This window comes from Cygnus olor, chromosome 5 (assembly GCF_009769625.2).
Source record: "Cygnus olor isolate bCygOlo1 chromosome 5, bCygOlo1.pri.v2, whole genome shotgun sequence".
Lineage (NCBI taxonomy): Eukaryota > Metazoa > Chordata > Aves > Anseriformes > Anatidae > Cygnus > Cygnus olor.
Window position 1 is genome coordinate 32,370,744 of NC_049173.1, and position 23,967 is coordinate 32,394,710.

The 23,967-nt window shown below is 44.5% G+C and overlaps 1 protein-coding gene across 12 annotated transcripts; it reads right to left on the bottom strand.

Moving 5' to 3' along the window:
• Nucleotides 1-1,219: 1,219 nt before the first annotated feature.
• ATG13 (autophagy related 13) lies at nt 1,220-23,922 on the bottom strand. 12 transcript variants are annotated; one of them, XM_040560077.1, is made up of 19 exons: nt 23,269-23,508; nt 18,435-18,516; nt 17,719-17,799; nt 16,979-17,098; nt 16,486-16,532; nt 15,840-15,980; nt 15,366-15,406; nt 14,735-14,831; nt 14,287-14,385; nt 13,407-13,497; nt 10,855-10,953; nt 9,124-9,234; nt 8,197-8,330; nt 6,855-6,972; nt 6,045-6,122; nt 5,584-5,700; nt 4,980-5,108; nt 4,155-4,234; nt 1,220-3,755 (listed from the first exon to the last, which is right to left on the bottom strand). In XM_040560077.1, exons 2-18 carry the CDS (start codon nt 18,501-18,503, stop codon nt 4,157-4,159), a joined length of 1,650 nt encoding a protein of 549 aa, XP_040416011.1. In that variant the 5' UTR covers nt 18,504-18,516; nt 23,269-23,508; the 3' UTR covers nt 1,220-3,755; nt 4,155-4,156. The 12 variants fall into 12 exon arrangements, with proteins under 12 accessions (XP_040416011.1, XP_040416012.1, XP_040416009.1 ...); XM_040560078.1 differs by lacking the exon at nt 23,269-23,508 and adding an exon at nt 23,785-23,922 and having other exon boundaries at nt 1,220-4,234; XM_040560075.1 differs by having other exon boundaries at nt 1,220-4,234; nt 23,269-23,503.
• Nucleotides 23,923-23,967: the final 45 nt, after the last annotated feature.

Below are 23,967 nucleotides of genomic sequence, written 5' to 3' on the forward strand. Positions count from 1 at the left end.
CCCTTGATGCAGACGTGGTTAATTGGCTTTTCCTGAAGACACTGTAGTTCCTGGTTAAATCAGAAAGCTTTTTGGCTCGTAGAAAGACTTTTACATCCAAAGTGATTAGTACAGCATAACAAGTGAAAGATACTGGATGTGGGAGCAGTACAGAGAGCACTGGAACTAAAAGCACTACCCTTGGGCAGTAGCAGGAGCTGTGGCTGCTTGGCTTGTTGTCTGGATGTGTTAATTCTGATGTTAGCACTTCCAATTATACAACAGTGTGCTGCTCTTCAGTTTTTATTACTGATTGTATATCATTCAAGGTCCATGCTATCCAATTAAGGGCTTCCCCATGTTGCCGATTTGCCTTCTACATCTTGGCATTGTTCAGTGTGACTTGTGAGAAGCTGTCAGCCATATACAAGAAGGCATTTTTGGCATCTGATCACAAGTGGTACTTTGTGTATGTATGGTCCTTGTAGTCTGACTTATTAGTTTATTTACCTGCTGTCACTTACTGCACAGTATCTCATATCCAGAGCTGAAGGGGTTACTTAACCTTAGCACTTCTGTGGGGCCTTTTCACGTGGATGGTGCTTTTGGCTGTAGCCTGCAATTTCATAGGCTTCAGTCTGTGACTGAGGTTGGTTAGCAGACAGCCATGAGCTACGTGCTAGCAGAGCAGCAAGCAGCATGCTCCTTCACCAGCCTTTCTTGCTGCTGGGATGCCCACACTAGTTCTTTCTGCATCTTATGCGTCTCTTCTACTTCTTGTATCAGATCAAAATGTTCCCATACTCTTATTAAGTGTGTTAGTAATAACCACAGAGCATGCATGTTCTGCTTTTTCCCCCCCCCACCACTTTAGGAGATAAGTTAACATTTCAGCTGGGGTGGGACATCCAGGTAAGTCTGGATCCAAATAAATAAGTCAGGACTGTTCCACCCCTGCCTGTGTATGGGACCAGGCAGGCACATGTTCTTTTTCCTTGCTGTCTTTCTTCCCAGAAGGCAGCCTCACTGAGGTTCTGCTGACTACTCCAAACATAGCACACCGGTGCATTGCACACCCTACCCCTGGTGGAGACAATCAACCTGCTCCATCCTGCACTCACTGGCAGGCAGCTCACTGACCGTCCTGTTTCCTGAAGGAGAAAGAGTGACAGGTTGGGACTGTTCCAAAGCTGTCAGTAGATGTGGAGAAAAGCATGTAATGGAGCACCGCAGCAGCCCATTGCTTACATAAAAGTTTTATTGGAAATTCTTTGAATACTTGAAGTACATTGGAGACTGTTTCCAAAACAATACAATTTAGGAGCCTTCCCCTTCACCCAAAGTATCTGTAAAGCAGCAGCTATACACATGCTGTCTTTAACACAGAACTGAGCAGACATCTGCAAAAATAAACAGCCCCCATAACATAAGCTGTGGCAGGCTGCAGCAGCATCTAGCTCTTTCTTGAAGCAGAGCACTTACACAGTGGTCAGAGAACTCAGAGCCTACCTAGATGTAGCAACTATGTGTTGAAGCTGAGGAATGTCCAGAAGAGAGGCACATAACTCAGCCCTAGAGCATCTCTTTATTGCTGTGGCCATCCAGCTCAACACTAGCAGCTTATATAGGCAAATGTCCAGCCTGCTGAAGTAGAAAAGAACTGCCCCACTGAAGTGCTGCCTAACGAGATGGGGGAGCTGTAGCCATGTTAGGAACTGCAGCTAAACGAGAGCAAGTACGTGGCTCAGGGGACCTCCTGGGCAGGATTAGCAGAATGGCATGCCTTCTGCCACCTCCCTAGCTTTTCATTGTGACGAGAGGACAGCAGTAGCACTGGCTAGATGAAGTTCAATCTGTGCTAGGCTTCTCCCTGAATACAGCGTGAACCAGCACTTTTCCCCCTCTCTGCTGCTTTGCAGCTCAGCTCAAGCTGCCTGTAAGTTAAGGGAAAGGTGACAGCGACCACCCCTACAAGGTGATGGAGACCAGCTTCCTGAGCAGAGCTGAGAACCAGGCGATACCCTCGTTCCTTATGTTCTGCACTCTTCTGATACCTCTTCTACCTGTAAAACAAGGTGGCTCTGGCTGTGGGGATCAAGTATTTGTTAAATCCCACGTAACTTAAGTCCTCTACTAAGCCATTTAGAAACTTTAAGATGTCTGTGCGTCTACTTTTGTGAGGCTACTGAAAAGTTGGATTGGTTGAGTAAGCTGGGTAAGTCGGGGTGGGTAATTCTCCTTCAGTACAGCTCTTATCTGGACTTTTAGAACTCACACAACCTTCATGGGAAGGAACACATCACTTAACACAAAAGCCAATGAAGTTCAAGCACTGCATTGATCTGACCTTACAATAAGCTCTACTCTGAACTTGGTTCCTTGCTCTACCAGGGGCACAGAATTAGTGTTCTAGAGAGGAGATGGGCTTCCCCCTGTCACCTGCCAGCAATCATCTCTGTCAATTAAGAATGCAGCAAAGTTGAAGAAGCTGCCACATCACACTAACTTGAAGGCTGGTTGCTTAACCACTCTAGGGAAACTAAGATGGTTCCTCAGTACTGACAGAACAACCTCACTTCTGGAGAAAGGGAAAAAAACAAACAAACATAGATTAGGACAGCAAGGGGTCTTGCAATTGCTTGCTTGTTACACATGGGAGGAGGAAAGAACCACGAGAAGACCTACCTTATCTAAGTTTCTGCTTAGTGTCACTGTTTCTCTTCTCCTCCTCATGTCAGACAAAAGACACACAACAGCCAAATCAACCCGAGTGCTGCCAGCCAGTCACAACTGCTAATAGCCAGCTCATTACAAAAATAAAAATTTCAGCTCATCGAAAGCCAGCTGATTAAAAAGTACCATAAGCTCCCAAAAATGTGCTTCTTTATAGAAGCTGCCTTCTGAATGGCTGAAGAATGCTGCAAATTCATCCATACCTATCAGAATACAGCTTTTTAACCTAAGTCCCCACCACTCCACTACACTGATGTGTGCATTTCGTTGTATCAGTGGGCCCTGACTGGGTGTAATGGAAACATAGTCCCCAAAACAGAGTATTATATTAATCAAGTCTGTCTTAGAAAATAAATATCTTGGATATTTTCCTGCAAAAGGAGACTCACGGGACAGGGTTCCATGGCACACATGCTGTTCTGCAGTGATCCAGGGCAGAATGACCCGCACTACTACATGAAAACAACATCTTTTAAATATAGGTTTCTTTAAAAGCAATAAATATTTCTTGATTAAGATCATCTATTAACCATAAAGCAGAAAAGTTTGCACGGGTTAGAGGAAAGAATCTTGGACTAAGACTCCTAATTACATTAACCCTAAAGAAATAGGATTCCTAGTATTTACAGTTACATTTCAAAAGCAGAGACTATGAATTCAGCATCATCACAGCTGCTACGTGCAGGCTTGCCAACACAGTCAACACTGGTAAACTCAGCATGGCCGAGTGTCAGTACACTTAGGAAGGAAATGTGGAAAGCACTTCTGTAGTTCCACTCCTGCTTATCAGCGAGCATAACAGAAGGCCTCACAAAACGACTGTGTAGAGACCCAGTTCCTTAGAAGCAGGAAAACAAAGGTAACTTGCGTTACGCAGGTCCCAAAGCCGACGTCTCTCCCTGGGCTCCAAGCGCTCACACTGAAGTCAGGCCGAAATGCCCCGTTCTGCGGAATGGATGTCCTGGACTTAAAACTGCTGATCTGCTGAACTCGCAGACCTTGGAAGTGAGCCAAAGCTTTCTATGCTCTAACAGGATCGAAGACTGTAGGAAAAACAGTCTGTTAGCAAGAAACTAGGTCGAGGGAACTTACACCATGGGATCTTTGGAGGAAACATATGGAAAGTGTTCACAAAGCCCCTCCACACAGAACAGACCGAAGAGAAAATGAGTTTCATACATTGGAGTTTGACTTCCTGTGTACCTACTGGTCATAAATTCGAAACTGAACGTGAACAGGAAGAGCGGTCCATAACTATGCAGTGGAGTAGCGGAGGAAAACCAGCAGGTGAGCTGTTGAAAGAGCAATCAAAGAAAGCTCACTTGATGGAAGGAAATAGTCAAAGTGAGACAAAAGGCAGAACAGGGGTGATACAGATATCTGTTGACATTGTTCTCCAGGATGCCTCGAAGACAAAGTGCTGCAGTAAAACTGCAAAATACCTTCACTGCAAGGTTTCTACAAAGGCATCAAACTCTTTGACATTTTTCTCATGGACCGCCAACTTCTCTGGTAATGAGTCCTGTAAGAGCAAAGAAGGGTGCAGATCAGGACTCACTCACAGCAGACAGACCATGAATTTAAAGCTTCCTTCTAAGGCAAAAATTCCTTTTCTAAGTCATCCAACCCCTCTCCACTGCTCTGGGCTCCCCTTCCCACGTGCACAGGAGTCCTCTGGTAGGATCGAGCAAGTGACCCTGAGAAGGGCACTCTGCCCAGGGTTTGTTTATTCTGCAGGAAGAGGAGGTGCACTGGGGCCTAGCCTTGTGCAGTTCCTCCAACAGATGGAGCACAATAGCCTGCTCAAGTCACTGCCTTAATCAAGTCACTTGCAGCGCTTCACCTTTGGAATTCATTTTTCCCCACAGTACGTTACAATGGCTGCAAGCCCAGTACTGTGCTCACCCAGACAACTCTTTCACCAGGATTTTACCTGTGCTCAGGCTGCAAGATCAGGCCTAGTCTGCCACTAAGCCTGATGCAGCAGAAGCAGGATCAGTTTTGAGGGATTAGTTTTGGAGGTCTGAATGACAACCACAGCAAGCAACCACAGACAGCAACTTTTAGCTTGAAGATAAACACACAAGCTTCAGAGCCTCAGGTGTGCCACAAACAAATCTGCATTTCTCTGGAACATATTAACGAGGGACCCCCACTTTGGGCAGGGCCTCTCTTCTGAGAGGATGCTACTTCTTTCTAACTAGGAATAGGGAGGGTACTATAAAGAATGTACAATTCCCACAAACAGAAACTTCATGGTTCCATACCAAATCCTCTGCCATGGACTGAGCTCCTATGTCAATGGAGAGGCTGCTGAGTTGAGGGGGGTTCTGAAACTCACGGTAAAATGTCCCCAGGTCCATTGGAAGGATGTCGTCTTTTGAAAATGCTGGTTTCTAGAATCAAAAACACTGCTGTTAATTCTCATTCAGAGACCTTGGCTTCCCTTTTACCATGATCTCAGGTAAAGATATGACCTGCTATTGGTCACCATCTTGGTATAACAACTGTTGCAATATTGCAGATGAAATAACTGAACAGCTCCAGCTTTAGTCCCTGCCTAGGCCAAGATCTGTGGTTGACTGAGTGCACTTGGAAGGGAGCATTTCCTTGGAATCTAGCTCCTTTAAGCATTAGAGAGGACAAAAAGCCCAGGTGTTGGTAGGAACTACAAAATTATCTCATCGGTAAGTGCTGGTACTGTGTGTCGGTATTACTGCAGTTCTGAGACTGGCAGGCTCTATTTTGGAGCAGAGAATCATGGATCTTTTCCCCCCAGTGAAAACAGCTCTTAAACCATTTGCCATTGTACCAGCACATAAAGCCCACCTGAGGATGCAGCTGTGTGAGAGCACTGATCAGAGCACTTACAAAGTCAATCATAACAAAGTCATCATGGGTGTTCCCTGTGCTGCTGCCACTGGAGCCCTCTGAGTGTAAGCTGCCTTGTAGAGGAGATTCAGTTTCTGGGGAGTCAGGAGGATTGACCTGCCCAAGAAATCAAAGATGGTGAGTATTGATCTTATGATCACATCTGTCTGCGTATTTTGACAGGGTGGGGACAGTCAGGAGGCTGGACCATGAGCACATGCTGTAGAAGGGGCAACAAAGACGTGTTTGCAAGTTGAGAGACCCCAAGACTCAGCAAAGGAGATTTCTTGAAACTAAGTAAGCTTAACTAGTTGTTTTCTCAAAAATAAAACAAAAACACCCTGTAAAAAATAAAACAACAACAAAAAACGCACCGCAAAGTGTAATCAAGGAAAGGACTAGCACGGACGTTGCATGAGGGGTGCTAAGAAGGTACATATTATACCTCTGAAGGGGCTTACCATGGGGTCGTTATCTTCCAGCTCAACATTCTTGGGAGCAAACATGGCAAAAGGAATGTCTAAGTTGGCCATGGTCACCTGAAGAGATTCAGCAAAAAGAATTTTACTAAGATGCTCTGCTCACCCAGCACAGAAAAGGCTACTGGAAGTCTTTGCCAGGCCTGCTAAAAATTGCCCAAGATCATGTCATCAGCTTGGCAAAAGGCCGACCACCTCATTTAAAAGGCATGAAATAGATTGTACTCAGCTGACCTAATACACATATTCTGAGGTGGGATTTCACGTACACCTCTTATACAAGACAGACAAGGATTAAAACACTGCTGTATTCAAACAAACCCTCTTTGTCCATCCAAAGAGCCTAGAAGAGGGCTTAAAAAAAACTTAATTAAAAGCAGCTTTAGCAACTGGGCAGATCTCTAAGATGAGATGCTTGCTTTTCCCTAAATGCTTGCTTACTTGTGATGAACCAGTCTATTGCACATCCTTTCAAAGAAAGGAGGCTTGCTGCCGGCTTCTCCAATTTATGAACCTGTGGTAGTAGCAGATCATTGTAGGACCAAAGTGGGGTATGAAGTCTTCCATACCCAAACAGGGTGTTGACAAAGTGGGGCAAATTCAGCAGCTGTCACATCCCCAAAGGGTTTTTATGAAAAATATGCCTGTAACAAAACCCTGTAGGCAAATGTTGCAGGCAGAAATACACACTCTCAAGTCTCCTTGACCAGCCTGGCATTGGGGTGCTTTTTTCCTTGATGTAAGAGGGGAGAACCAGAGTACAGTGCCCTCAGGAAATCTACTGCCAGTTACCTGGTTAATGGGTTTGTTGACAAAAGCTCCCACTTTCCGGATAAAGATGGTCTCCAAAAGGTCATGTGGGGAGCCACACTTCCCTTCGCTGCTGTTTGATACTGTTTCTGTGTCCTCACTGGGAAAGGAGAACAAACTAGTGACTCATGGCACAACGTAGACAAATCACATGCTCTGAAAGACTCCTTCATTTTTCTGAATCTACTCCTAGTATTGGAAAGGAGAAGAACAGAAAGCTCTGTCCTTGTTTCACACCATCCTCTTCAGTCATCAGCACAAAAGGGGACTGGGACACTTGTGGACTCAGATTTTTGTTTAAATCTGGAACAAAACTAGTTAGTTGAATGAAAAGTTCAACTGACTTGAAACAACTTTCTCTTTCTTGGAGAGGGACTTAACTTCAGAACGTGTATGTTCAGAGCTGTTCCTGCTCATCACTATTATTTTTTCAGTAATACAGTAGTTGCAGAGATCTGTCAGAAGGTGAGGGCAAGAAGCAGAATTTTATCAGTCATTCTGGTTACAGAGGCAGCAGTCTAATGCATCAAAACAGCCAGTGCCAGTATGGTTAATTCACTAAATGGCTACTATTTATTTCTATGGCCTGTTTACTTTCCTACCACAGGTATTTGGAAATTTAAAACATCAAAGAAAAAGGTTGAGTCTCCTGGCACAATGACTATTTACATAATGTACCCAGAAAAGAGCTAGTGCAATTATGATTTTTGGATTCCTCATAGCAAAATCTCTGCTTAGTATATGTGACTCAGAACTATGTGACCCTAAGAGACACTTCATAAGAAATGAATATGGTGACCAAAAAAAGAAGGACTTAATTAGCAGAAAGGGAGGTGATTTAGGACAGTTTGAGGCTGCATTGTTTCCTTTTAAGTAACTTTGTGCCTAAAGTTTTTTAATATTGTGCACAGATTTGCAGTAACTGCAACTATTTTCCACAACAATTCTCACTAAATCTCTTGAGAATTTAAGATTCACTTGTGAACTTACTTCACCTTGTTGTTTCACAATCAGCAAAACCAAAACAGAGCTTAAAAAAATATATAAACTGTATAGTAAGGCTGCAGTAACAGAGGGCGCAAGCCATGTTATGGTGACCAGCAGCTATAAGTAGATGGGTGAGAACATTGTTTGGAAAAGGCTGAAAAAGTCCCAGTCAGAGAAAGCTGCTAGCTTTTTTTTTTTTTTCTGGGGGGGGGGGGGGGAGGGAGAAGACAAGGGTTATGCTACAAACAATAGCTAAAAAGGGGAAAACAAAAAGTTTTATCTTAACGTGATTCTAAATGGGTTATCACAAGCAGTGATTCATCTAAAACCAACCTACCTACTGGAAGGAGTAGCTGCTGAGTAGTGGACTCCATCTAGCGGGGTGCACATCCGCTCTTGGTCAGCTTGGGTGCCATGTGCTGGCTGGCTAGGAACTGGGGGAACTCCCCCCTCTTTGCCTGGACCAATCAACTGAGATGGAGAGGAATGATCAAGTTAGACATCTCAAAATCAGTTCCACAACACAGGGCAATGCAGAGCAGATTCTGACACATTGGGACTAAGTTGTGGCTTCTGGCATATGACTTGGGCTCCTGCCCCCATGAGGTGACGTCAAGTGGATGGTGAGCACCTCAGTACAAACTTGTTCCCTTCCTATTCCTCTCCACTTCAGGCCTGTTCTATAGAGCAGGACTCTTTGTTCATAGGTCCTCTGCTTAAGGAGAGGGGGGTAATTAAAAATAAGAAATCCTATCATATTCTTGCTACTGTCACTACATCAGCAAAATTCTGGTGCAGAAGCAGCGTTACAGGCAGAAAAAGACTTCTGTCAACTTAGCTTATTTTGTCTGATGCATGGATGCAAATACACCAGTACGGACTGTCAGCATGTCCTACAACTGCAAGCACTGTGCTGTGCTTGGAGACTTACAGTGGCAGCAGCTCTGTCAGACAGCCAAAGTTTGGAATTAGTGGCACATCAGTGCAGGCAAACAGGCTTGGTTCTGCAAACAGGTCTGGCCTCTCTTAGCACAGTTTCTCTACATGACCTTTACCCTACCGCAGCACAGTCAAGGATGCTGAGGAGCCAATTCCTAGCTTCTGTGCAAGCTGTGCTTCTTTCCCTATATTTACCCTAGATTCTTTTCATTCCTGACAGACAGGACACCAACGCATGCACTAGTTTCAAGGCCTCTCTCAGATGTAGAGGTGACATAATTGTTGCAATACCGGCCATGCTTGTTCTTCTACCCTCTACAAGTACCTGGTGAGGGTGTGCAGCATTCAAGCCACCAGCAAAGATTACGGGATACCCCATGTCAGCTGATCCAACTCCCAGGGCAGCAGGCTGATAGGAAAGACGAGAGCTGGAAAGCTAAGAAAGAAGAGAAAAAACAAGGGCAAAGGGAGAGGGGAGAGGAAGGGGAAGGGGAATGTCCCACAGTCTGAATAATCATCAGTCACTGAAGAAGGAACAGGAGAAGTCAGAGGCACAGCACAGTGTTTCAGGCTGGCAGAAGGATGCTAGATGTTCATTAGTCACTTGCAAAGGTTATTACTTCAAAAAGTTCCTATTGCAAGGGACAAATTTTGGGCCTCGACAAGAAAGCAAAGCTGGTTTCCTACACATACAAGAGGCTATGTGAGGTATAACTGACATTCAGTCACAGGGCAGCTCTGCTCTACAAGGCTGTTTCACATACTTCAGGAGATAATGTTTTATTTTCCCAAAAAGCAACTGTGTTATCAACTGAACCCATTTCCATTGCACATTAAAATAACTGATCTTCATAACCTGTTTAAATAGCTTCTGCCAAAGAATACAGATGCCCATAGATGTGCTAAAGAGAAATGGGAAGCTAACCCTTGCGAGACTGCTTTAGGAATGAAGTGCTGGAAGCAGTGAAACCCAGGAGAAGTTCCTTACACACCTTAAGGAGAAATCTAGCTGGTCAGATTAAATAAGAACTTTCCTGGACTGACTTTCTTGACCTCAAGAGGAACAATTTTCAGAGCTCTGCGTGTAATACCAGCAGTGTCAATGCCGACATAATTTACAGGAAACTGATGAAAAGCACTTTTATTCAAATGAGGCTAGTTAAGCTGAAAGGAGCAATCTTTTCTCAAACAGCAGGTGCGGTATTGTTAATATTTTGCTCGTATAGATATCCAGCAAACTTGACTCTTTTTGAAGAACTCGTATTGCCTTGAAGATTTTACATGCATCTTCCTGTAGAAGTTTCTTACGGAATTTATGGGAGCGTTGCTCACTGATATTACCTCTGTTTAAGAAATACTCAATATCTACAGACACACTTCTCAATTCTTTAACCACTTTTTCTAAGTTTTCTAGTACCCAAGCATTCCTATTTTTATTTATTTAAATATTTCTCTGTCCTCTGTTGTGAGACTTGCAAAAATATGAGCAATATGACTTTACATAGACCTGTGAGATGTAAACAAATAACAGTAATTCGGGTCTTCATCAGGTGTTACTTGTAACCAGGAAGACAGATGGAAGTGAGTTTGTTTTGGTTTTTTCTCCTTCAAATTAACAGTAGCTCTGTTTTAATGACTAGTGCAGGTTCTAGGGAACGCCAGCTCCTTCTCAACCCCTGACCAGCCTGAAAAATTTATGCTGTGCCTTTTTTTTTTTTCTAAACAAAAAGCAAAACCTTGCTCTCCATTGAAGACCCTTTTAAAACCTTGCAGAAAACTCCTCTTTCTCCTGTATCCTCATTAAGTTTTACAGGCTGCTTCTTGCAGGACTGCTGTTCAGGGCAAAGATTCCAGGTGGGCTTTATATTTAGAGCGCACTGGTTTTGCAAACTGTTACTGGTTACTTGACCAAATAACATACCTGTCCCGTTCAGGGTTGACCAGCCTTCCCCATGTACAACAAATATTCTGCATTGTCCAATTTGTACTTTCCTGTATTTGTTCTGTCATGCCAGTACTACCTGGCCATGTATAACATATTCGATTGACAACTCACTTGATGTGAAAAGGCCAGTCCCATCACTGGGACCTTCAAGGTGTCCGTCACGACAGGAGGAGGGGTCTGAAAATGTGCCTTTGTGACAGTAAAAACACACTGTGCACAAACACAGACACACAGAGGAAACAAGGAAAAGAAAGAGTGAGAGAGGGGGGGAGAGAGAGAGAGAAAGAGAAAGAAGGACTTCAGAGAACTATAAAGAGTTGGATGAACTGAACGCTAGTGAAGAGTGTTTGGCTGCAGCAGCCATACCTACACAGAGCAGAATTCTCAATATTGCCTGAAACACATTGATTTTATAAAGAATTGACTGCTTTCCAATCTCGGTGAACCACTCCACACAGGTAATATTTAAGACTCCAGTGAACACCAACAGAAAGTAACTGCCAGAGACTCTGTCCCACAGCTAATTAGAACTGTTACCAGCCAATTAGCAAGGAGAAGCCTGAGTGGTTGCCAGAAAAAGCCAAAAGCAATTTTATTTTGGAATGTACAAATTACACTTATTTTGATACTTTCCACCCATAGACACTCAGTCTTCCAGTATTTGGAAGGGCAGCAGGAATCATATCTTTGCATGTCTGTGCTGCACCCTTAGACTAAAGAGGGCCCAGACTAAGGGAAACACAAGCATATGGATGTGAAGAGAAAGCTCCTTCACCAGTACTGACACTCCAGAAGTAAACACTGTCTTACAGAGACTGCTAATGCAAAAAGGGCAACCCAGATCTGGTTTAGTCCTATACCTTGTAGCAGTCATTCTCCTGTCAGCACAGGATTATGACGAATTGTTTCTGGGTATTACCTGTGGCCAGGTTTTCTCGTGAATTTGGGGTACTTTACAACACACACACAACAGATATGCTATACAAGCACACAGGGAGAAGGTAACCCTTATTTCCTTGTATCACACAGGCTAGGCCTCATTTCTTCTGGGAAGGCAGGCAGAGCTTTGGACAGTCTGCCTATAGGCTGTCTACACCACACAGTTTCCAGTATTCTCCTAAGCATTAAGTTGTAAATAGAAAGTTGGAGAAAGAAATTAGCTTTTTTCCCCCTCCAATTTACTTTAGAAACCACTCTGTCAAAACAGCCGTACAATTCTAACTGTGGTAAAGAAGACTGGCAGTTGCTTTATAAATAAGCATACAGCATATGGCAGCTGTGAGCCACAAAAAAGCAAGAATGTAGGCTCATACTTGATGTGAATCCTCGAGGTTCATCTGGTTTCATAAAGCTTTTTTCCCCTCAGTGACAGCAAAGCTCCATGTCCCCTGGGGAAATGTCAGCTTCAGTGTATTTACAAACATTCTTACTGTTAAGTAACACTGGCATGAGCAAGCCAGTGGAAATTTCCTCATGACCTTACTGCACTTAGCTTGCTTTGTGAACAGGCAGGACACAACTCTGCCACAAACCCATCTCCTGAGCTGTATATCCTGGAACAGGAAAAAAACTTTATTCCTTCAGACTTACCGTGAGTGCTGGCTGATCACTTCAACATTGCCTGAGGTTCACTGCCTGAGGTCCTGTCACCCAAAAGCTGCCAGTTGGCACCAAAATGCTTCCTAAGAAGAGCTCATTTCTAGCTCGTTCATTCAGTAGAACATACTCTGCTAAACCAATCATACTACTTCCTCTGAAGCAGCAGAAAGACCCATAGCAAATTCTTTCAATTTGGAACCGCATTCCAATTGTACTTCATTCCGCATTTCACATCCAAAGCAAAAGAGATTTACAGACTCTTTAGATTGTCTTTAAAGTTCAGTAGAGCCATCTGCTTGGCTGGACAGCAAGGCAGAACACTCGTGAATATTTAAAGTCATAGGAAAACAGCAAGCTGGCCGAGTCTTCAAAATACAGAATTGTGGAGTCAGATATATATGGATAGGAGAAGAGGCAGTAATTGGAGTTCCTGTTTTCCAAGGTTCAGAAGGCATCCATTTTCTTTTTTAAAATGGAAACTTCAATAAAATTTGCATGAGTAGGTGGAAGTACAGAGTACTGTATTAAGTCCTTAGTTCAATATGATGACCCAGTTTATTTGCTGATACTTACTCCTGCTGCCCAAACTTGTTTTAGACGGTCCAACAAAGGCTTTTGTCTTTTTTCTGATTTTCCAGACTGCAATCTGGAAAATATGACTGTGCCATATGCGTCTTCCTGATAATTTAGTGTTTCTTTCTCAATGTCAGCCTGTTACCTCTACTTATGCTACCTGGCATTGATCCCTTGAATTCCTGTTTTCGCAGCACCAGTATGTGTATGTATCTAGTACACTGCTATCCTCTTCAGGCATGTCTCAGCTAAAGGAGTTGGTTCTTTTGGTCTTTCTCAGTAATTCAGTCTTTGTAGTCCTTTAGCATCCTGTTGAAATTAGTATCTAACTAGGTTTTACTCAGAATGCAATCAGAGTAAGAAGCTTACACATTAAATTTTAATTAGCAGCAGGAGGCTGCATGTTTGCACAGCACTTGATGTAGGAGTATGCACACTACGCTAACAGTGATTGTTCTTCGTGGAAATAAAAAGAGCCTGTTTTCTCTTACCTGAGATGGAGGAGAGGTGGAGAATGATGTGGTACACACTTCTTGGGAATCTTCTACTGAGGGGTATACCGCACCGTTGTCCTCACCAGCTCTAAAGTAGGAAGAGAAGAAAAACATCCTAACTGGAAATATTCCACACAACAAACAAATAGCAAAACACACTGGGACAAACGCTGCAGGGAAGTTGAGAGTATTTGGGTGGAGTTGAAAGGAGAATTATTAAGGGCTCTCATAATCTACTTGGGAGAACTGAGGAAAACAGGGTATGGAAATGTTCATTTTCCCCAGAATTATCCTAAGAGCTTCTCTTCTACCCACAAATAGAAATAAGACCCTGTATGTTTTTGTTTGTTAAAAACAAACAAAAAAAATAAAGAAAAGGTTTTCTTAAACACTAAACAAAGTTTTTCTTATACTAGCCAATGCTACCAGCCTTCATGTTTACCAAACCACTGTCAAACAGTACCTCCGGTCCTATTCTGAGTGCTCTCACATGAACTTTGGACAAACCTCTCATCTACAAAGAGAAATTCACCTTTAATCTTTCTCGATTGGAAATCCCTGGAGCTGCATGCCTCTGGACATGTAGTTCTACAGCAAGAGTAACTGTTACCCTTCTAAACTCCCAAAGACAGCCAAGGTTAAACCTCTTTTGTCTCCAAGTGCTTCTGTAAGGAATTTGGTAAAATACTGGGGCTTGCTGCACTTAGCATGCTAGACACAAAGAGAAATGTTGCCTTTCCTTATATGCTCAATCAGATCAATATGATTTACCCTAATTCTCCAGTCTCCCTTCCCATGCAGTCAGTGGAAAAGGCTCTGTATTTGGGCGTAACGATGCCTTCACCATGGCCCATGACTTCACTCAGCATTTCCTCACCTGTAATTGCAGGGGTGCATGGGCGAAGAGCTGGGATAGGGACGGTCCACAAAGTGATCAATGATAATCCCCATGATAGGAGGGGTCCTCTCAAACTGCCTGCAAGGCAACAAGCAATGGCATTATTGGTAAAGCTGCTTTTTTTCTTTACTGCATCCCAATTCATGGTACCCTCACAGAGAGCCCTAGTGTCTGGAAATGGGACCAGAGCATCTTTACAATTTAGCCCTGCAACTCCAAGCATCAGCAATTTGGAGTTCTAGAGCCTGACTCAGGACTACCCAAATACTCTGTTGCTGCAAGACTTGAGCATTAGAGAATATTCTCCATTAAGGAGAATTTCAGCAGGAAAGGATAAGCAGAAGGGAAAGATTTAGGGGCTTATAATATGAGGGGTTTAATACTACGTTATTGTGAAACAGTTCCTGGTATGATCCCATTTTCTCACCTGGTTGACATGAAAGCAAGGTTGATTCTGTAGGCACAAGACAAAGTGATGGTGCCAACTGGGGTACCCACTGTCCCAACACGAACTGTTTGGAAACCTGTAGGGTTGAAGAATGATTATCAGTTCTACTGATTACACAGAACCTGATTACTTATGTTCCTTACTGCCTTATTGCATGGTCTTATTTCTATGGTGTTTTCATTATCCCTCGCAATCTCAACTCCAAACACACACACCCTATATCAAAGCAGCACTAGGTTGCCTTGCTGGTAGGCATCATCTACAAGACTCCTGATGTTGCTTCTCATCTTGGTCTCATATATTGCTCTGAAATCCTTCTTGATCCTGAGTAGATCACTATCTCCTTTTTCTGGTTCTACACCTTTTAAACATAACTTCATATTCTTCTTTCAGTTCTGGATCACTAGAGTTAAACTGGCAATCGCTCTAGATTTTGTCAAAGCACCACACTGTACCTGCCACATTATGACATGACCTTTCACTGATCCAGATAAAAATCGTGTGTAAACCTCAGGCTTTACGTTCCTTGTGGCACTTAGGAATAGTAACAAATGTGTCACCAGTACAGAAAACAGTTCTGCTCTAGTTTGTGTGTGTTGCCTAACCATACCTTCTCCCAAGCCACTCAGTTGCACTTCACCAAAATATATCCTGAAAGAAAGAAAAAAAAAAATCGATTAGGTCCAGTGGGCACATAAGTCTAGCATACATCTGTATTACTTATTTAATTTTATGAGTTGAACAGTTGGAACCACTTTTCCTCTTTAGGAAAAAACATAAGCAGTAGCTAGAATGCCCATCTCAGCCTTCCAGCTGCTTCAGAGGAAGACATGCCACATAAAAAGGAAGAGAAAATTGTAGTTCAGTCTAATCAAAAATATTTCTTTAAGTTTTAAATGTCTCAGAATGAGGCTATAAGGTGACACACAGTTCAAAGTTCTCTTTATTGCTCTTCAGTAGTAGCTAAATCCAATTCATTTGAATTTATTGTCACTCATCCCTTTTTACTACATTTACAGTTGCACTATGCAAATCTATTTTTGTCTCTGCTATTCCAGATAAGGAATTTCATATTCCACTTTACCTGTACAGTATCACATATTCATGGCCTTGTTTCCTTGAGAGCCTGTAGGCTGGAGTTACCCTGGTTATAGCTAGCAAAGACTTCAGTAGTAGAGACAGCCTGTTGTATACGGTGTATGAAACTTTGATTTCTTTGTCACACCTATAGAACACAAGGGAAAAAAATAGAAGTAAGAAAGCAAATTTTTAATCAAAATGAGTCTTGGCCAATTCTTTCATGTCAGTTTTATTGCCAAAATGACAAAAATAAGGTCCCAATGCAGTTTGCTGTTATTGACCAATCTGCTAAGTGTCCTCCTAGTCACCTGTTGTAGAATTATTGAAAAATGCCATGCAGCCTTGTACTAGACAGAAACATCTTTACAATATTAGAAAAAAATGCAGTAAATGAATGTATGTACTCTTGTATCTCAGAAGGTCTACTAATCATAATGGAAGAATGAACAAAATTACTATTTTCTTTTCTTGACACTACTATTAAACAGCTTGACAGCTGCACTAGACAAAGAGGCAACTTCCTTCTGAAGTGTCACAGGCCACACAGCCAATTATGTGCTCATTCATCAACATGGATCGAGCCCTTCCCCATTTCATGAGCTAAAACAAACAAATGGCAAACACAAAGAAAGTGTGAAGAATGCACTTACTTTTCATTCATTTCTAGACACCAAATTTCTAGCTCCATGGAATCCCCCTGGATCAGAGAAAGATGGCAAACAAAGGCTCATTTCAGACAATAAATCTTTTCACATCTCATTAATAATCAGCAACAACCACACCTCTCAGTACAGATGTTTCTCCCGGTTCCCACTTTCTTACAATGCAACAATAGAAAAAGGTGCACTGGAAGTCTCACTGCAAAACTTGATCACCTGAGGGAATGCCTTCCTCAGAATGGCTAAGCTCCTCACGGTCTAAGAAACTAAGTTTTGCTGCTCCATCACCTGTGTGTTTGGCCTCAGGTATTTGCAGTGTATTGTTTTTGTCATACAACGTATTTCATTAATGTATTACCTAACTTCATAAATGGAGATGCTTTTGCATTATTTTGGGCTAAAAGGTAAGAGCTCTGGAAGGTGACTTAAGATTAATGAAAAAAAAAAAAATTAAAATCACCATCTATTTTAACTCAGTCCTCACCTCTGAGGTTTTGAGAGAAATCTCCACGCACATAGACCGTCCAACAGCGGGCAGCTGTCCTGCCAAGGCTTTCTTTGCTTCATGGGTAACCTCTGGTATATCTTTGATGGCCAAATTGAACTGCAGAATGAAAGAGAGGATTCAATTTTTGCATTTCTTTGAAAAAAATGCCTAACAGTACACTGTGGAGGCCTATATATAACATACTAGGTCAGTGTCCATTGAAATATTTATGAAACAGAAAATTCCCAGATTGGCTCAGGCTTTTCATATTTGCAAACATTTCCTTGGCTGCTAATTCAAATGTTTTTCTTGATCCTGCCATAAAAAACTTGTTCCTTTTCTCTCACTTGCGTCATACGTTCACCCACAGAGTATCTTGTGTCTCTCCAATTTAATAAAGCCCATCACTTATACAGTCCTGAACTGCAGAACTGCAAACTTCTGACAGAAAAGAACTCATCACCCCATCCCCAGCAGATCTTGGAAATGTGCCTTAGTCAGCTGGCAGGAGCTGCTGAGAGGTGTCATTTATCTCTCCTCTAATCAGCCCTTAGAGAGCCCAGAGTGACATGCTGCATGTCAACAAGAAAAGAAAAATGCCAATCAACATAATTGGATATAGTAGTTATTATATGAATAGTTATTACAGTCTGCACAAGACTGAAAGAATCTTATTGTGTTCTCAACACAAAAAAACAAAAACAGAAATGGAGCTGCTTTACAAAACATGACTTTACCCAGTCAGAGCCTGTTGGGGAGGATGATGATCGGGTACAGATCTTCTCTCCAAGTCGGGCCTGGACAATTACTTGTACCGTCTGAAATAGAAAGGACAAGATCTGATCTCATGAGCTCAGCAGAGTTCAGAACCTATCCGATATTCCAAGTGAAAAATGAAAGGGCTGACCAGAATGTAGAGAAGTAGAGTTTGCTAATCTTCAGGTATAATCATCTTAAATTATCACATGCAACAGCTAAATGTATTTCAGACAGAAAGCGACTTTAAGCTGACCCTTCTTTGCTAGGACATGAAATGACTTAAGTCAATTTTGTGATCGGGAGTTGCACAGTTTTCTTTACGACTGAACCAAAATTCACAATTATATCCTGAACCCTGGACACACAAACAGGAGCCTAGCCATTCCGTACTTTTATAACATATCCATTGCCAGAGTTTCTACTTGCACCTAACAAGGCCAGGAAGTAAAATCTAGGTACCAAGTGAGGCCAAATTTTATAGTTGCGTATCAGCATAAATGTAGATAGGCTGAAAAGGAAGTTTCAAGCCCAACAGAAGGTACTACCTAACTGCAGCGTGATTAGATGGGTTGACAGGAGCCGTGCGCTGACAGAGGTGTGATGTGCCTGCAACTGATTCTATGGCTTTTTTTGTAAAAAAAAAAAAAAACAAAAAAAAAAAACAGAGGCATTTACCCACACGAGAAAAAATTACCTTTAGAGCAAAAAATTTGATGAACTTGTCCAGGTCCTTCCTGTCCTGGGAACTGAGATCAGTGTCCATTGCATATGGCAATCTGAAATACAGCACAGGCATAGGAATGAAATCTACCTTCAGCTTTCTGTCTGGATTTTAAGATTTCAAAATATTTTGCCATTTGAGGCTATGTCAAGAGAAATATACAAGCACCAAAGGCCTCTGCCTGTTAAAAGACCAAGATGTTAAGAACTTTGAACTTTTTTTTAAACTCCCATGAATAATAATATATTTGGTCCACGCAAAAGGTACTAGGAAAAAAAAAGGAAAAAAATGGGGGTCACAATTAAAACTGGGTACATTTTCTCTTATTTCGCTAGTTTAATTAAAAAATAAATACATAAAACAATCAACACACCAACACCACACTGGGTTCTGTATCAAGCTGTTCATCAGACATGGGAATCTTGGCTTCAGAAATAATATATTCTCTGTTAACAGCACTGGTCAAAACCAAGCCAAATTGTTTTTTCTTGGGTCTGAAGTTCTAAAAGCAGTATCCAGTTGTATTTTAGCAGGTACCGAAATCTGTATAACAAACCATTGCTGTGGAATGGGCTTCTTTACTCCCAGCAAACAGTACTGACAGTAAATCTGTACAGCCACAAATTTACCTACAACCAACCGAAAAGATGTATTTTTCAAAGGATAGACCACAATGCCACGTGCACTCCTCTTGACAGCCTCAGATGCCAAATACTCAGCTCCCACAATCACGCCGGCTTGATTTTCAAAGTATTACTGATGGTTTTAGCAGCGCCATGGAACTTGCACAGTGCCTGAAGCCAGGCAGGCCAAGCTACTAAGCAGATTTCTGCCACCACCACCTCACGTGGTCTGGGATAAAAGGTAATTTCCCTGTCTCTCAGCTTCTTCGCATGTAAGTAAATAACCATACAGAGACCACGGGGAGGACTGCCTTAATTAGCAGTTTTGATTGTGCTTTTTGCTCATAAGCCTTCAAAGTATTAATTCATTCTGAATTCCTGTTGCTGTTCTGCTTCTGAGACAGCTAGTCACCCCGAAGCGGCTCGTCCAACATCACCTACGTAGGGACTGCGCTGCCCAGGGCAGAAATTTTGGGGTCCCCAGGTCAGCGGGTGAGCAGCGGATGTGTGTGAGGTCACTTCACCCAGTGTCGAACCTCTAAGCAACGCCTGAACTTGCAGCACGACCGCAGTGTCGAGAAGGGCTGGGCATGCGACTTAATACAACTTAAAGCTTAGCCAAAGGGGCCAATAACCCCGATCACACAGAAAATATCATATAATCTTTCATGGCTACGCACATCCAAAACTTCTACTTGAAATATTTCAATTAATAGAAGTAAACGCCTATTTTAAGTAATGCTGCTACGTAAGAGCACTGCAATTAATAGGGCATGTTATAGAGCCGAATGCTGCTTTCTGCATGACTCGATAAAAACAAAGCTGAGCACCTAGTATGGTGGGAAGTTCCTGGCCTACATTCATAGGGCACCTGCCAGCACTACACCTCTTATTATAGATTATTTGATTTGAAAACTAACAACACAAAAAATTTAACAGTAGATACATTATCAAATTCGGATATCCTAACCTCCTCAGGAGGAGAAGCTTTTAGTATTGACCCTTCCCACAAAAAAAAAAAAAGTGAGTGAAATGTAGTCATTATTGTTCTGACTTAACTAAGCAAAGCACTGTGGGGGTTGAGAGGACCTGAGATCCACAGAAAACCTGGCTGATATAGGCAATAAAACACTGCATTAAAAAATACGTCTTTTTCTCAGCAAGGAAAATGCTGACACTTAAATACCAAGAGAAATCAAATTAGCTTTTAATGTGAAAAGAAGTGAGAGGGACTCCTGGAGAAAGGTACAAGGAAGAATTTATCCTTATGGCACAGGAGAGCTGTCGAATAAATCACCTGCATTTGCCTTATGGGACTGGAAAGAAATTCTGGATGTTGACTGCCACAAAATGTTAGGGAACTAACGAAAGATGTTAGGATCGGTGGCCAGTTAGGAAAGGAAACGACGCAGACCATCAGCATGGTTCTCTGTGCAACGTAGGCATTAGTTCTGGTATTACCCAAATATCTCTAGAGGGGACAGAAACAGCCACCAGAGCCATGCCTTGGAGGCAGGGTTCCAAGAATGAGAGCTTCACAGTTCTGCCCTGCTCCAGCAGAAACAGAAATCTTTCTGCAAGATCCTGAACTTTCTGTAACATCCGCGAAACATTTGGAGTTTCATATCTCAAGCTCCAAATGCCAGCAACAGCTGACTCACCCGAGTTTAAAGCACAGCAGGAACAATCGGGGCAAGATTCCACGTCAGGGATCTGTAATTTCAGGGAAAACTATGACCCTGGAACTCAGCCCCTGCCACGTCTAAGGCCTGTCATCTGGCAACCAGCATCTCCTCAGTTTTGCAGGGAAGCCTCTGATGATTACTTGCGACCTGCTGAGGCAGTGTTCACCTGCAGAATCACTCTTGAGAAGAGTCAAGACAGACCTAAACTACAAATGTTTTATTTACAAAAATGCTTTCATGACCTCGGGTTTGCTTCCACAATCTGACCTCAAAATTCTTTAAATTTAATTTCACCAAACTTGTTCAACTCCTGAAGTCCTGCAGGTTGCGATGCCAGCACGGTCCTTGTTAAGTGCCAGTCATCCAAGCAATGCTCAGCTCAGTGAGGACGCTATCTAATTTTACACTGACTAACAACTAGAAGGAACTAACCTTTGGTCTTGTTCGGAAATCTACAGATGACTGCTTCCCCCTCAACCAAATAATCCCTTAAACAAACAGACCTCACTGCTTTAGCCTTGCACACAGGCTGTTCACAGGTAAAACAAGCGTCTTGGCTACCTGGCTTTCTGCATTGTCTCTCCCTTTCTGCAATATCTACTTTCATACTCATCTTTATTCATGTGGTCTTGTCTCTGCTTCCCTCTATACAGAAAAGTCTGAGAAAAATATTCAAAGGAGAAATGCCGCGTGGCTTTTTTAGCGAAAGCCTCTCTTTTTTACAAGGTTACAAGGTAAATATTAGCCTTCCCCATTGTTTTGACACCTAAGCATTGCGCCTCGCACACTCTACCTGTAGCTACAGCACCCTTCACCAAGCGAAGGACACGTGAGCAGAAGGCGACGGCACCTCGCCTGCATGATGCAACAAACTGCAAGAGCCGTCCCCTCGGTGCATCGGTGCAGCCCGGAGGAACAAGGCAGCACACGTGGCCCCGCTCCGCTGCCAGCAGCCGTGCTGCATGCAGGCACTTGTGAGCCCGGCGCCCAACAGGTGCACGGCGACACCTGCGAGCACCTGCATTACCGTACGGGTTTCGTGCCTGGGAATTCGCTGTGCACGCGTGTTTGACGCTCGCATAAAGGAGCTGAAGCACTTGGCACGCACCGGGCGTTAGCGTTAGTGCTGGGGAAAGCACATACGAGCTGCTGCCATTACCTCCCTCCTCTGAGATTTCACTCTGAGCCACGGCCGCTACAGTTTTACCTCATCATGCTTTCCTTTAAAACAGATGCGCACAATAATTAGTCAAGGTTTCTACCCCAGAGCAGCACGCTGACATTAAATAGAGCACAGGGCAGTGACAGCCCTTCTCATTCCTAAGAGGCAGACCGCGCTCATCCCAGTTCCCCCTCCCAAATTATCTATTTGATTGTGGCCCCGGACTGGGTTCCCTGTTCCTTACCACTCTTTCAGACCTTTCTTGTAAATACAGGACCCAGATCTCATCTCTGAGTACGCCCTCAGTGAAGCTCCAGAAGCTCCTTGTTGAATCACTCAGGTAAACAAGTACATAGAACTTTTGGAAGCTTTTAATAGAGTGCCTTTGATAAATAGGCTTGACTGCCAAGAAGGCTTTCCTAGAAGATCTCCGTCAACGATCATGGAGCTTCAGTGCAAGCAGGTATTTTGAGCACGTTAATAAGCAACTATAAAAAGATCTCTGCTGCAAAGTGCTCTGCTTCAAGGCGAGGCCTGTAAATCAAACTCTACACAGATCCTACAGTTACTAGAAGTTAATCTCCATTTCCCCTGCTTAGTGGGCTAGTCAGGAACCTGGGGAGAAAGAAGGAAGGAGAAAACTGTTCTGAATGTTAAGATGTCCCATAGTCATTCTTTAAAGTGTATGGATTTAAAAGAGAGCAGATTCTAGGAAAAAAATTGCTTCACATGATACAAATATTCTGATCAAAGGCTCTGTAGCTCACGGAATGGCTAAGTTTTGACTGATAAGGAGGCAATTTTCCTGCTGATCAGGAAGTAGGTTTACTTCACCACTGGTAAATGCCTTCCCACTTAGGAAATACCTTATCAAGGACAGCCCTGCCAGCTCCCCTGGCTGAAGAACACAACGAAGTAACCCCAGTCACATTCCGTACTTCCCCGCGGTCTGAACACGGTGCCAGCCCCAAGGTCCATCCCCTCGCTTTGTTTACCAGGCCCAAGTACGCAGACCGAGGAGCCTGCCCCCGCACACGCTGCACCACGGCCACGAACACAAACACCGAGCCCCAACTTTTGCGTGTGCCCCTTGGGAGAAGCTGAGGTGCGGGATCACGGCCGAAACCCTCACAGGGCCGAAACCCTCACAGGGCCGAAACCCTCACAGGGCCATCCACCCGGCCCTCCCCGACGCCCACACGCCGCGTGGCCGATCCGGCTGACACAAACAGGGGGGTTTCACCCCGTTCCAGGCTCTCCGGGCTTCCCTCGCCCACCGCGGGCAGCCCCCCCTCACCGCCCGCCCCGCCGCCCGCCTGGCCGCTCAGCCCCGGTACCTGCGCGGGGGCGGCGGTGCCGGCGGCTCATCCCGCGGGGCCCCCGCTCCTCAGCGCCGCTCCCTGCGCCCGGCCCCGGCCGCTGCCTCCGGCCCGGCCCCCGTGGGGAGAGGCGGTGGCGGCGGGGCTCCTCGCCGCCTCAGAGCCGCGGCCCGCGCCGCGCCGCCATCCCGGCCGCTTGTTTTCATCCGCCGCGGCGGGGGAGGCGCCGCCTGAGCGTCCGCGGCCGCACTTTCCACACGCGAGCGGCGGCCGCCGCTCCCCGCCCGGCCCCGCCGGGGAGGGAGGAGGCGAGGCGAGGAGCAGAGGGGCAGCGCCCGCCCGGCAGCCGCCCGCCCGCCCGCCGCCCGGCCGCTGGAGGCCGGCGTGAAGCCGTGGCGAATCTGCCGCCGGCCGGCGCCGCCTCACGGGGACCCCGAGGTGAGGGCCCGCGGCCGGGCCGCGCCCGTTGCCCGGCGGGGGGCGGCCCCGGGGGGGCGGCAGCGGTCCCGCGGCGCCCCGGAGCTTCGGGCTTACCGCGGGGTCGGGCCGGGGGTCTCGGCAACGCAGGTCCGGCGAGGAGCGGAGCGGCTACGGGACGGGAGTGGCGGGGAGATGGCAGCGCGGTGGTAGCGGCTGGGCGGTCAGAGCCCCTCCGCGGCCCCTTCCCGCCGGCTTCGTGCGGGCGGAGGCGCCGGGGGCAGCGCCGTGCCCGGGGCA